Source organism: Geotrypetes seraphini, chromosome 7, assembly GCF_902459505.1.
Source record: "Geotrypetes seraphini chromosome 7, aGeoSer1.1, whole genome shotgun sequence".
NCBI lineage: Eukaryota > Metazoa > Chordata > Amphibia > Gymnophiona > Dermophiidae > Geotrypetes > Geotrypetes seraphini.
The window spans coordinates 173,263,003-173,278,380 of NC_047090.1; the positions used below are offsets into that span (position 1 = coordinate 173,263,003).

The following is a 15,378-nucleotide window of genomic DNA, read 5'->3' on the forward strand; positions in this document are numbered from 1 at the left end:
AACATTCTAGAGCTCAGATTGTGATGTCATAATGCCTCATTCCACCAATGCCTAAGCTCCGTCCTCATCTGCACAAGCCTCAAACACTTGAAAATCCTAAGTAGCAACATTCTAAAGCTCAGATTGTGATGTCATAATGCCTCATTCCACCAATGCCTAAGCTCCGTCCTCAACTGCACAAGCCTCAAACACTTTAAAATCATAACTGTTTGAGGCTTATGCGGTTAAAGCAGAACTTACAGGAATGGGGCAGAGACAGGGACTATGACAAAACTCACAGGGACGGAAGGCATATTGACGGGAATCAAAGATCTCATTTTCTTCTAGATACTTTTCCAATTGTAAATAAACTAATATAGGATTAAATTCAAAATTTTTATGTTGACACATAAGTCATTTCATTTGCAACAGCCAAGTTATTTAAATTCTTTGACTATTCCATATTCTCCACTACAAACGTTGTGATCATTACAGGATAATAGGTTGGTATTACTATAAGAGAACCAGCAAAAACAAGAGCCAAGTTTCCACAGGAAAAGAAGAACAGATCCAGACATTCGAGACTGTGGAAACACAATGTTCTCAGATCTTTATGGTTGTAATTTATTCAAAATGTCCTTGATAAAAGCAGTAACAACGATACAAACTCAATCCTTTCACAATATATGTGGATTGAGTTTGTATCGCTGGCACTGCTTTTATCAAGGACATTTTGAATAAATTACAACCATAAAGATCCGAGAACATTGGGTTTCCACAGTCTCGTTTGTCTAGTATTACTATCAGGTAGAAGGACTTTACCTGGGAATTTACCCGTTCAAAGGTTTTTTTTTCCTATTTAGCACCAAATTTATGGAACCAGCTTCCAAATCAGATTCATGTGGAACTAAATTTAAAGGCTTTTTAAAAAAAAAACTTTTGAGAAAACATTATTTACTTAGCTTTTGGGCATGATATTCCTCGGAATGATCATATTTATTGATCTTTATCCAGGAGATATTAATGAATTAGACTGCAAACACGGCAAAATAACATAATATTTCTAGATTTAGATATGTCTGTTCTATATTTTATGGAGTTCCTAGTTATTTGACGCACTTTTTTTAATTGTACACTGCTGTGAACAGTTGTATGCTACAACGATATAGCAAATTCTTTTTTATATATAAATCTTTATTAATATTTAAATATTAACAGTGCAATACACAGGTATAAGAACATATAACAAGTCAAGAAAAGCACATTCAACTTACAGATATTCAAAATCAATCATTTTATCCCACCCATCGATTAATCAATAACACAAATGTATATACTCTTTCAATAATCTACACTTATTTAAAATAATACAATAACACAATCCCATCTCCCTCCCTCCCACCCTGGATGTGCAAGGAGATGGCACAGAATTAAAGACAAAAACCAACCACAGAGAAGTAATGTAAGATGTCAACGGGCCTCAAACCAATTTAAATATGTTGCTAAGCCCCAGCATTTCAGCATTCATTTTTTCATACCTATAACTAGAGCATAGGTTCACCCACCAAAAAGGAAAATTCAGGCGATCGTAATTTTTCCAATTAAGGGTTATCATCTGCATGGCTATCCCAGTCATAATTAGGAAAATACAACATTTATATCGGTCCATGGGGGGCTTAATATGTAGTAATGTTCCACATATGACTGCTTCATAAGTCAATGGAATTGATGGCTCAAGTATAACATTAATCTGTCCCCATATCGACTTCCAAAATTTGAGTATCAAAGGACAATAGAACAACAGATGATCCAGCGTCCTCAATGTCCCAATTGATGACTCAAGTATAACATTAATCTGTCCCCATATCGACTTCCAAAATTTGAGTATCAAAGGACAATAGAACAACAGATGATCCAGCGTCCTCAATGTCCCAATTGATGACTCAAGTATAACATTAATCTGTCCCCATATCGACTTCCAAAATTTGAGTATCAAAGGACAATAGAACAACAGATGATCCAGCGTCCTCAATGTCCCAATTGATGACTCAAGTATAACATTAATCTGTCCCCATATCGACTTCCAAAATTTGAGTATCAAAGGACAATAGAACAACAGATGATCCAGCGTCCTCAATGTCCCAATTGATGACTCAAGTATAACATTAATCTGTCCCCATATCGACTTCCAAAATTTGAGTATCAAAGGACAATAGAACAACAGATGATCCAGCGTCCTCAATGTCCCAATTGATGACTCAAGTATAACATTAATCTGTCCCCATATCGACTTCCAAAATTTGAGTATCAAAGGACAATAGAACAACAGATGATCCAGCGTCCTCAATGTCCCAATTGATGACTCAAGTATAACATTAATCTGTCCCCATATCGACTTCCAAAATTTGAGTATCAAAGGACAATAGAACAACAGATGATCCAGCGTCCTCAATGTCCCAATTGATGACTCAAGTATAACATTAATCTGTCCCCATATCGACTTCCAAAATTTGAGTATCAAAGGACAATAGAACAACAGATGATCCAGCGTCCTCAATGTCCCAATTGATGACTCAAGTATAACATTAATCTGTCCCCATATCGACTTCCAAAATTTGAGTATCAAAGGACAATAGAACAACAGATGATCCAGCGTCCTCAATGTCCCAATTGATGACTCAAGTATAACATTAATCTGTCCCCATATCGACTTCCAAAATTTGAGTATCAAAGGACAATAGAACAACAGATGATCCAGCGTCCTCAATGTCCCAATTGATGACTCAAGTATAACATTAATCTGTCCCCATATCGACTTCCAAAATTTGAGTATCAAAGGACAATAGAACAACAGATGATCCAGCGTCCTCAATGTCCCAATTGATGACTCAAGTATAACATTAATCTGTCCCCATATCGACTTCCAAAATTTGAGTATCAAAGGACAATAGAACAACAGATGATCCAGCGTCCTCAATGTCCCAATTGATGACTCAAGTATAACATTAATCTGTCCCCATATCGACTTCCAAAATTTGAGTATCAAAGGACAATAGAACAACAGATGATCCAGCGTCCTCAATGTCCCAATTGATGACTCAAGTATAACATTAATCTGTCCCCATATCGACTTCCAAAATTTGAGTATCAAAGGACAATAGAACAACAGATGATCCAGCGTCCTCAATGTCCCAATTGATGACTCAAGTATAACATTAATCTGTCCCCATATCGACTTCCAAAATTTGAGTATCAAAGGACAATAGAACAACAGATGATCCAGCGTCCTCAATGTCCCAATTGATGACTCAAGTATAACATTAATCTGTCCCCATATCGACTTCCAAAATTTGAGTATCAAAGGACAATAGAACAACAGATGATCCAGCGTCCTCAATGTCCCAATTGATGACTCAAGTATAACATTAATCTGTCCCCATATCGACTTCCAAAATTTGAGTATCAAAGGACAATAGAACAACAGATGATCCAGCGTCCTCAATGTCCCAATTGATGACTCAAGTATAACATTAATCTGTCCCCATATCGACTTCCAAAATTTGAGTATCAAAGGACAATAGAACAACAGATGATCCAGCGTCCTCAATGTCCCAATTGATGACTCAAGTATAACATTAATCTGTCCCCATATCGACTTCCAAAATTTGAGTATCAAAGGACAATAGAACAACAGATGATCCAGCGTCCTCAATGTCCCAATTGATGACTCAAGTATAACATTAATCTGTCCCCATATCGACTTCCAAAATTTGAGTATCAAAGGACAATAGCACAACAGATGATCCAGCGTCCTCAATGTCCCAATTGATGACTCAAGTATAACATTAATCTGTCCCCATATCGACTTCCAAAATTTGAGTATCAAAGGACAATAGAACAACAGATGATCCAGCGTCCTCAATGTCCCAATTGATGTCTCAAGTATAACATTAATCTGTCCCCATATCGACTTCCAAAATTTGAGTATCAAAGGACAATAGAACAACAGATGATCCAGCGTCCTCAATGTCCCAATTGATGACTCAAGTATAACATTAATCTGTCCCCATATCGACTTCCAAAATTTGAGTATCAAAGGACAATAGAACAAAGATGATCCAGTGTCCCAATGTCTAAATGACATTGCCAGCATCTATTGGATTTAGAACTAACTTTTGTAACCTAACAGGGGTCTAAAAAGATCTGTGTAACAAGAAAAAACAAGCTTGTCTCATAGATGCTGACGCTGCACATTTCATCCTCCAAGTCCAAATTCGTGGCCATCAAGATGCAGAAATATACTGCTTTATCTCAATGCTCCAAATATCACTAAGGGCTCCTTTTATCAAGCCGCGCTAGTGAGATTAGCGCGTCGGACATTTCATCACGCGCAAACCCCCGCAGCCGGCTAAAAAACTAATGCCTGCTCAATGCTAGCGCTGCAGGCGGTTTAACGCGCGGTATTACGCGCGTTAAACCCCTACCACAGCTTGATAAAAGGACCCCTAAGACTAGATTTTGTTTTTTTATTCAAGAATTCAGATATTAATTTATATCATATCAAATATATCAAATTTAAATACACATGAATGTATTCTTGCATCAAGGGGAAACTTACTTGACAGGGATGAATGGCTACTCGTTTCTGGTATCCCAGCTTCTAATGTTGGAGCCGAGGAAGATTCTCGTGGCATTTCCAGAACCGAAAGTGCTTTGTTGGCTGGTTCTGCAAAGCAAAAAGGTGCTTGGGTTTCAATATTGTACACCAATTAGACAATGACTGAATTTCTCTATCTACCGCCGATATCTGCAGCAGTGGCATAGCCAGGGTAAGTTCCGCCCCTCCCCCACCCTCTTCTCCAACCCCCCATTCCTTCCCGACCTCCCCCCCCCCCGCGTATGCGCCCCGTTCCCTTCCCCCCTGCCTTTTTAATTTTCCAGGTGAGAGCAACAGCACAAACTCACTGCCCGCATCATGTCGGCCATCCCTCTGATGTCACTTCCTAGGTGCAGGGCCCGGAAGTGACATCAGAAAGGTGACACCGACGCGGGCAGCAAGTATGTAATGCTTCTCACGCAGGAAAAATGAAAGAGGTACAAGTGAAGGGAAGCGGCGCACGCGTGCGATAGGGTGGGTCAGGAAGGAGGAGGGGCAGAGACGAGGATGGGCCTCCCAAATCCCCCTTACTATACCAGTGATCTGGAGATATTTGTCCTCTAGAGGCCTAAAAGACTAGAGGTGAATCAAGTGACCAAACTGGAGAGAAATAAAAGAGAGGCACAGGATTGTTATTGATCAGGAAAACAGATTGTAATAAGGGATTCTCACGTTAATCTTTGGGACACAGCGAGCTGGTGAAATTCTCAGGGTACTCAAAATGAATATGCATGAGATAGATTTACATAAAATCGGGGGGGGGGGGGGCGCGCAGAGATGTCGCTCAGCCATATTCATTGTGAATATCCTGAAAGCCCGACTAGTTGAGTGTGTCCCAAGCAGTGGCGTAGCAAGGGTGAGAAGCACCCGGGGCGGTGGTACCCCTCCCCTGCCTCTTTTCTACCCTCCCGCCTCCATCCGCTCCTTCCCTGCCCATTCCTGTGGCGCGCGCGTACCTTCCCTTCCCCCCATACGTCTTTGGCGTTCCCGGCATGAGCAACCCCCAATCCGCTGCTCGTCGGCCCTTCCTCTGACCTAGGTGGTGCTGCTTTCACCAGGAATGTTAACGAGGTGCGGGGGAAGGGAATGGGAGAGCACGCACAGTAGGGGGGTGGCGAGGAAAGAACAGCGGGGGCAGAGAGGTGGCTGGGTGCCGGCGCCCGGAGTGGACCGCCCCACCCCCTCCCTCTTACTACGTCACTGGTCTCAAGTACTAGGTCAGGAGTGTCAAATGTCGGCCCGCGAGGACCGCAATCCAGTCGGGTTTTCAGAATTTCCCCAATGAATATGCATGAGATCCATTTGCATGCGCTGCTTTCAGTTGTATGCTAATAGATCTCATGCATATTCATTGGGGAAATCCTGAAAACCCCCGACTGGATTGCGGCCCTCGAGGACCGACATTTGGCAACCCTGGACTAGGTTGAGAACCCCTGGAGATCTGTAGCTCTACCAGGGCGTTTCTCTTTTACGCAGCGCCAGTGCTGTGTAAGACGCTCCTGGAGTCTGGTTTTCAGGATAACCGCTATGAATATTGTGGATATCCTGAAAACCAAGGGTACTCCAGGTCCGTCTGGAGAAACACTATGGGGGCCTTTTACGAAGGCGCGGTAGCCTTTCAGCGTGCGCGCATGCCAACGCGTCTATAGGATTTAATGGACACGTTAGCGCGCATTAGCGTTTAGCATGCGCTAACATTTAGCGCTTGCTTAAATGGCTACCGCACCTTAGTATGAGGACCTATATGTTATCGAATAGCACCTTTGCATCTTTGAGATTTTAGGGTTATCTCATTCAGAGCCCCTTTTACTAAAGAGTGTTACATCCTAACACATGCTTAGCATGGGCGGGGGGAAAAAAAACCAATTGCTTGAAACAAGTACAGTGGTACCTTGGATTACGAGTATAATCCGTTCCAGGAGCATGCTCGTAATCCAAAATGCTCATTTATCAAAGCGAGTTTCCCCATAGGAAATAATGGAAACTCGCTTTGATGCGTTCCCCCCCCCCCCCTGAGAACCAGCATTGCTCCCCTCGAAGGCCCCCCCCACGATCAGGCCCCCCCCCTGAGATCCAGCACCCCCCCTGCCTCGAACCGGCACCCCCCCGCCACGATCCGAACCCCCCGACACGATTGGGCCCCCCCCGCCATGATCCGACCCCCCTGACACGATCCGACATCCCCCCGACACAATTGGACACCCCCCCGCCGCTTCTTACCCTCATCTGGGCACTCTTGAAAATCGGCCTTCTCCTCTGCTGGGCCTTGCGAGTTCACGTTCACGTTCAGAACGTGAACTGGCAGGCCTTGAGCATGCTCAGATGCTCAAGGCCCAGCAGAGGAGAAGGCCGATTTTTAAGAGTGCCCAGATGAGGGTAAGAAGCGGCAGGGGGTGCCCAATTGTGTCGGGGGGGGGGTCGGATAGTGGCGGGGGGGTGCCCAATCGTGGCGGAGGGGGGGTCGGATCGTAGCGGGGGGTGCCCAATCGTGTCGGGGGGGTGTCGGTTCGAGGCAGGGGGGGTGCCGGATCGCAGGGGGGGGTGCCGGATTGCGGAGGGGGTGCTCGTAAATCGAGCCATGCTCGGTTTCCGAGGCACCAATTTTGCAAATGTTTTGCTCGTCTTGCAAAACACTCGCAAACCGGTGCTCTCGTAAACCGAGGTACCACTGCATATCTGAAACATCCGAAAGAGCCACTTTATTGGTTTCTCTAGTATTCGAGCAAGACGTTAGTGCTATATTTAAATTGTATTGTCGGAATTCACAAGCATTGTTCTATGGTAAGAACATAAGAAGTTGCCTCCGCTGAGTCAGACCAGAGGTCCATCGCGCCCAGCAGTCCGCTCCCGCGGCGGCCCATCAGGTCCATGACCTGTAAGGTGATCCTTTGTCTAAAACCCTTCAGCCCCCTTTATCCTTCAATCTGTACCCTTTCATAATCCTATCTCTACCTCTACCTTGATGGGCTATAGCCCTTTTCTGCCGTCATCTTTCTATGTTTCTATGTTTCTACCTATATCCCTCCATCCCCGCATCCTTCAGGAATTTATCCAATCCTTCTTTGAAACCCCGTAATGTACTCTGTCCTATCACAACTTCCGGAAACGCATTCCAGGTGCCCACCACCCTCTGAGTGAAAAAGAATTTCCCAGCATTGGTTCTAAACCCTTTCAATTTCTCCGAGTGTCCCCTTGTTCTTGTGGTTCCCAATAGGCTGAAGTTTGGATGTTTCCCGATGCAACTCGCCAAACACAAGAAAGAAGGAAATTATTTCTTGCAATGAGATCTGAGGCACTGAGCATTGGTACTCATATCCGTGCAAGTGCATGATTAAGTACTTGGGAATGAAATACGTCTTCTATGCCCCAGAACAACCGAGAACATTCTTGGATATAAAGAAGGTGGTGACGTGAACAGGGCAGGATTAACCAATAGGCCAACTAGGCGCGTGCCTAGGGCCTGAAGTTTTCAGGGGGGCCCGATGAAACAGAGGACTCGTTTTAGGGGGGTTTTTTTCCCTTGGCAACGCGGGCACCCCGGGAAAGATTGGCAGCGCTGGGCCCTCCCCTGGAAAGATCGGCAGTGCTACAGTTGACGTAGAGTGAGGCAGTTGAGAGGAGATGCAAACTTGGTTATTAATATAGACTTATATTTCGGATAGTATTACTGCTTTACAAATATTTGAACACTTTCATATGTGCATGGAAAGGGTTCAGAGTTAAATTCCTGGGTAAGTAGGTGGGAAGGGAAGGAAGGGGGATTTGTTCAGAGATGTTTGGGGGATGCATAGAAGAAAAAACTGTGCACTGGTATACTAATCGTTGTTTTGAATTTAAAAAAAAAGAAGAAATACAAGTGGAAATAAAGAAGTAAAGAAGAAAACAGATAAATGGGGGCGGGGCATGGGCGGGGCAGAGCCAGGGGGCCCAGTGTATTTGTGTGCCTAGGGGCCCTCGAAGAATTAATCCTGCCCTGGACGTGAATGTTTGGGAGAGATTAAGAAGCGCTCTTATGGATATTGGGACCTTCCGTTAAGCCTTTTCCTTATTTTGGGGGGAGGTCTTAAATATGATTCTCTTCTCTTTACCAAGATTTGCTCTCCTTGTTATTGGGGGTCTAAGGAAGATAGCAATTCTTATGTTATCTGAAAATTTCTTTAATTATTTGAGTTTCTTTCTGTATTTCTTATACAAGAGTTTATCTTGTTGAAATTGTTAAATTTCAATTAAAATAAAAACAAAAACCCACAAGATGTGGAAAAGTGTTTCGCAGTAATTTCTCTGTTTGCAACGCACTGACCACCCCATTAAAAACTTTCTCCCCTCCCCCCAAAAAAAGAAAAACGATTAATTAATTACAGTTTTGAGCAGAATTCCGCACGGTGCCTAACAACACCTAAGATGCTTACCTAAAAAGTAGACGTGGCTAGGGGCGGAGAATAAGCGCGGTTGACTTAGGCATCGCTAGGCGTCTGTGTTAGGTGTCAGTAAATTAGGCCCAGAAAAACCCTGGCTGGGAGCTGTTTAGGCGCCGCTGGGCGTGATTCTGTAAAGAGCGGCCATATATAGAATCAGGCCCTAACACTTAGGGATCCTTTTACTGAGGCGCATTAGCCGTTTCAGCGAGCGCTAAAACGGCTAGCGCACCTTAGCAAAAAGGACCCCTTAGTTAATGTGGGAGCACGTAATGCCTCATAAGTAGGAAGTGGTGAGCAGTGGCACCCCTCCCCCACCCTCGTCTCCGCTCCGCCGCACCTGCCCTAATCCCGCTTGCCCCTTCCCCTGTACCTCTAGTTGAAGTTGTTGCTCGTGGCCGTCGACGGCATGCTCCTCGCGACCCCGTCGGCTCTCCCTCTGACGTCACGTCCTATGCGCGGCACCCAGAAGCGACGTCGGCGGGAGGGCCGACGGGGGCACAAAGGGCACGCTGATAACCACCCCAAACAACAATGTCGACTAGAGGTATGGGTGAAGGGAAGGAGGCACGCACGTGGAGGGGAGGAATGGGAAGAGGAGGGGAGGCGCCCCCACCAACATGGCGCCCAGGGCAGACCTCCCCCCTCGCCTCCCCCTTACTATGCTACTAGTGGTAACTGCTCCCACCTTAATTTTTTTGCGAGTTCTATCTGCTAATGAAAAAATTTCTACGGGACCTGCAAAGAAAAGCATGAAAAAAAACCCCTCTGTTTTAGGGATGAGCTAAAAATGGGCTTAGCAAACAGGAAAGTCCTGTGTTAAAGCACACTCCACCCGATATTCGGACCGTGGGAGATAGACAGTGATCTTCCACAGTCCGCGGCAATACTGGAAAGTTAATGTCGGCGCCGTATCTGGCGACTGGCACTGAATTTCCAGCCTATTTTTGGTTGACCAAGACATAGCCAGCTAGCTGGCTAAGTCTTAACGGCCAAAGACAGACTAGAATTTTAGGTGGCTCTGTCTGGCCGCCAAATTTAGCCGGTGAACTGCAGAATAGTGGTGGTGACTGGCTAGCCGGTCACCAGCCAATCCAACAAGCTGGATATTCAGCGGGAGATTGCCAGCTCTCTCCCGTTGAATATCACCAGGCTGTGTGGTGTTCAACTGGCTGGGAACGGCTCCCAGCTGGCTAAACAGTGGTGAATATCGGCCTCACTACGTCCATTTCTAACTGCATCTTAGTGAAAGCATCCCTAATTTTGGAGGGCAGCATATCATATAAAGATGAAACTTGCATTGATTTGCCATACAAAATGTACAGAATGACACGGTAACAGAATTCTTCTCCATCCCTGCGGAAATCCATCCCATTTCATTCTTTAGCATCTATCTCAACCGAGGCTTTCTTCAATGCAAGGCCTGAGGGTCAGTGGTTGTGCCCATTAATACTCCGATTCTTATATGAGCTAAGTATAAGATAATGAAGCCATTGTGACATCACTGATCAGCTTGGCTCTTATTGGTGGAATGAGACATTATGACATCATAATATCTGCTCCGGATACCAGACTGTCATTCTTTAGCGTCTATCTCAACCTCAGTCTTTCTACACCAGCATTCTTCAATGCAAGGCTCGAGGGTCAGTGTCTGGGCCCATTCATACTCTGATTCTCCCCTCTCTCCTTAAAGAATGACATGGGGGCCAGTTTTCTGAGGTTAACCGTGGGGATGGGGACAAATTCTGTCACCGGGTCATTGCGCTTGTAACCAGTTTAGCATATTAAGCCTCCCTCACTGACTAATACACAAATCTTGCATTGAAGCATAAAAGGAGGAAAAAGCAGCAGAGAGGGCACATCTATGTGGGGCTTACCTGCGTCTTTCTGCTCACCCAGTTTATCAAGAATGTTAAAAGTAATGTCAAGATACTCTCTCTGGATGGCGCTCACAGCAATCTTCCTTTGCTTCCTCTGCCTGGGGACAATCTGAATTTTAAATTCAGATTCCTCAGCTTCCTCCTTCTGTTCTGCAGTTTGCTCTGTGTCCGACTCTGTGCTGGCATCAGGCTTCTCACTCTCTGTTTGATTTTCAACATCCTCAGGAACCTTGATCAATACAGTTTTCACACCATAACCGAGGACAGGCTCGTCAGGCATCATGTCCTCCTCTGTGTTCGTAAACTCATCGTCAACAGACATTTCAGGGAGGGCAGAAGATTTTCTAAGCTGGTCTCTCTTTTGTTTCAGCGTTAGAGGGCTCCCACAAGACAAGTCTTGAAAATCTTCTGGCTTGGCCAACTCTTCCAAGTCCTTTTGATCTTCGGGATCGCCAGGAGATAGTTCCTTTCCCAACTCTGGATTATGGATCGCCTCCTTTGAAGAAGAGTCTTTAGAGCAGTCTTCAATACTGACTTGCACGAGCGGAGTCATGCTCAGACTGCACATGGAGGCACTGGTTGGAGTCAAGCAAGGAGATATAACAGTTTTCCCAGAGACCTCATCATTGGTTTGGTTCAAGCTTTCATATTCCTCATCATCGCTCTCCACTATTCTCAGGGGTGGGAGGGGTTCAAAGACCAAGGAGTCACTGTCCGAGGTTGAAAGCACCGACTGTTTCTCAGGGCCCGATGTTGAATCAGAGGACAAGTCTATGAGGTCTAAGTCTTCTCTAGGACTGGGAGGCTTCACGGGAGAGTCAACTTTCACGTCAAACGTTTCCATGCAACTTAATCTGACTTCAGGGATAACAGGTCTCCTGGTCTCCGGAAGACTTTCTCTGGCCAGAGTACTCTGCTCCATGTCCCCGGTCTCAGTTCTGTTGGAGGAATTCTGCCTGGGTCGGCCACAGTCATTTTGCCTATGTGTGCTATACACAGACACAGTGGGATGCCCTAACTCACAACGGTCAATGCACGACTTCCTACGATGCTCGTCTAAAGTGAACAAGAGGGAGTCGGCATTCCCTATGTCGAGAGATTTTTGCTTTAGAGAACGAAGTTTCTTTTTCTGTATGCTTTCTTCCCTCACACATCGCAGGATGCTATCTTGCAGTGCTCCTGTTTCTCTATATTCGGCCAGTTCTATTTCACCTAATGAAAACAGAAAACACATCTTTGGTTTCCTTATAGTCATAACAATACGCAGTTCATAAAAGACATCAACTTCTGGATGAAATTATCTGTCTCAGAGTCATTAGCTCTCTAGCTGTATCTCCCCTAAATGTTCATCCTCTGAACGGTACCAAATTACCTCTACCTCAAAGAATCCCAAAAGTCTTATAATGTGTCTCTAGAATGTCCTTTTGCTACAATTGTTTCTCTAAGCAACCTTGCTCTGTATTAGTCTGTTCTCCATAAATTGTTATGTAAGTCACCTTGAACCTGTGTAGGCATTGTGCGACTCATAAATCTCAGATTAGATTAGATTGTGTTTGTGAGGGCCTTCATTAAAGCAACACAGGCATCGATTTTCTATTGGTTCTACCCACACAATTACAAGTTGTAAATAAATAGAAAACGAAAACACTATTTCTATTACAGAAGGCCAAATTATGGCTCAGCAAATAGTCCCGAATAAACTAATTATTTCTATGAAAAAAAAAAATTCTATCCAGCATGACAAGCAGTGGCGTAGCGGGGATGAGCGGCGTCTCTTCCCCGCCACCCCCCCTCCTCAGAATAGAGCTGGAAAAATCAGCAAGCATCAGCACTAGCTAGTAATCTGTATTCTTCTCTGGGGACAGGACCCCACTAGGCTGAATTGGAAAGCGTGCAGCTGGTGGGGCTTAACCTCACCACAGTGAAGCCTGGATTCTGTATAGGACGCCCGGTCTCAGAGCACAAGGGCGTCCTACAAAGAATCGCACCTAAGCCCGCCTAAAAAAGAACCCAATTCTCTAACCAATGACCATATTACAGACGCTGAGCTTATCGCAGCAAGGGTTCTCCCTGCCGCAATAAGTTTAACAGCAACCCATCCCTCCTATGGGCCATAGGCCAATCAAGCCTTAGGCCCCTGGGCTGGCTTGGCCCCATGTGCCTAGGGCCCTGACCAAAGGAGGGGCCTAAGGCAACTGGGCTAATTCCGGTTAGCCCAGGCGCCTAAGGCCCCTCCTGTGGGCAGGGCCTTAAGTGCCTGGCCCAATCAGGTCCTTAAGCCCACCATTCGGAGGATGGCGTGCCTGCCGGGTGGACGGGCTTGGGACCCATTTGTCTGTCCAACTTACAGAAAGTCAAGAGGGGTGTCAGGGATGGGGGGATGGTCAGGGGCTCAGTGGTTCGGGGGGGGGCGACTGGGGGTTGGTGGGCCAATCAGGGGTTCGGGGGCATGCGCGGGGGGGGATGCGCCATGGGCAGGAGGGCCTGGGATCCCTCCTGCCCATATTATAGGGGGAGTGGGGGTCACCATGGGCAGGAGGGATTGGGCTCCCTCCTGCCCGTATTTTAAGGAGGGTGGGGGGGGGGGTCGTAGGGCTCGCACCTCGGCAGGAGAGGTTGGGCTCCCTATTGCCGGTATTGGTTCGGGGGTGGGGGGGGGTGGATCGCGATCGCAGCAGGAGAGATGTGGTGACTGGAGAATTCAGCTACGTCAGAGGGAACAAAGATGGATCTACAATCTACAAACCGTCCACCCAGCTGGGCTGAATGCCCGAATTGAGTGGGTGGCGTTCTTTGGTTGAAGCTGGCTGGGGATTGGTCTGACTGAAAGGGGAGGAGTCTGTACTCCATTTTGAAGACACTGGTTGCTGGAGAATCCCATGCCTCAGCTTCTATGTGTGTGGATGTGAGCAGTTGGAGCACTTGGAGAGCCTCTACAGTTGCTGGTGGAGTAGGCTGGAATCATTCCCCTGACGCAGCTCAGCGAAACGGAGGTTTCCCCGTCGGGAAAGAGTGGCTGCGGGGGATGCATGGAAGACAGCTTGGACACCGTCTGCAGCTAAGTGTTTGCTTTTTCCTGCTTACCATTGACTGTGTTTGAGACTCATATATGTGCTGCTTGCTTTACTCACATTTTTTGAAGTTTTGTAATTTGGCGTGCTAGATTTTTTTTTTGAGGTGGTTCCTACGAGGGCTACTATAGTGTTTCTCACTGCTGAGTGAACTGATACATTTTGGACCTTGCTTAATGGTTGTTTATAAGTGGAGCTTTTTGCCATATGAAGATGAACTGAGGCTTTTCCTTCACTTTGTTTCTTTTTTTAAATCTTTATTCATTTTCAGAAATTACAACAAGTGTACAATAATCACTCAGAAATATATTAATTAATCACTTGACAATCTTATTTGTAATCCTCCAAATATATAAATATAAAAGAATCCCATCCCTCCCACCCATATATTATTAATTAACAATTATCAATTATTGTCATTCATATTCCCACCCCCCCTTTATCTTAACCAATACTGAGGTGTTTAAGATGTCTGATCATTAGAATAAATAATCAATGGCTCCCAAATCTTTTTGGATCTTTTCCAGATAAGCCCCGCCAAAAAGTTAACCCCCGCCACCCAAAAAAGATTATAAAAAAGAGGCGCAATCTGTATAAAGTAAAGTGGGAGGGGTTCCCCCCTCACGCCCCCCCCCCCCCACCGTCGGAGCCCTTAAAAAAATGGCCGACAGTTTATCCTATTTTTTATAATGTTAAGCTTCATATCCTCTTTTTTATAATCTTTTTTGGGTGCTCCGACAGGGGGTGCAGGGGGGAACCCCCCACTTTACTTTATACACATCACGCCGCGTTGTGGGGGCGTTGTGCTGAGAACGTCACTGGTTAAGGTTGCATGCGCTGGCAAAAGGTGGCGGGGCTTATCTGGAAAAGATCCATCTTTTTAAACTTATTATAATTACCTTGTTGCATAGCAAGCACTCTTTCCATTTTATAAATATGGCATACTGAATTCCACCAGAAAGTATAATTTAGTTTAGTTTAGTTTGTTTTTTGTTGTTTGTGTGTTAAGTGAATGAGTGGGTGGGTCTTTGTATGAGTGCAGTGGGTAGACCCGGTAGTGTCTAGGTAGGTCCCTCCTATGGTTTCCAATAGGGCATAATTCATTAGTTTTAGGGGTTACAACCTCCCAAAACCACCCCCAAAGGCAGTGGCAAAACTATTAAGTAAACTGGGGTGGTTCCCCCCCCAAACCCTCCTTCGGAGCCCTTTAAAATAAGCTTTTAAAGCGGCACGCTGAAGTCTTGCGCTCAATTGTCCGCTCTCAAATGTCGGCGCGCGTTTGTCTGTGAACCAAAAAAATCCACAGAGAAAGGGCAAGAATACATATTAAGGAATACAATGAAACCTCCTCAGTTTTGAGATGCTAGTGCTACAGG

General features: G+C 45.4%; 1 protein-coding gene across 1 annotated transcript in view; it reads right to left on the minus strand.

Moving 5' to 3' along the window:
• UNC79 (unc-79 homolog, NALCN channel complex subunit) overlaps nucleotides 1-15,378 on the minus strand; it is a 298,085-nt gene that overhangs the window by 108,343 nt on the left and 174,364 nt on the right. Inside the window, exons 32-33 of the mRNA XM_033953271.1 lie at nucleotides 10,929-12,143; nucleotides 4,598-4,705 (exon numbers count right to left, since the gene is read on the minus strand). Of these exons, the coding sequence (XP_033809162.1) occupies nucleotides 4,598-4,705; nucleotides 10,929-12,143 (1,323 nt within the window). The remainder of the gene's footprint in view (nucleotides 1-4,597; nucleotides 4,706-10,928; nucleotides 12,144-15,378) is intronic.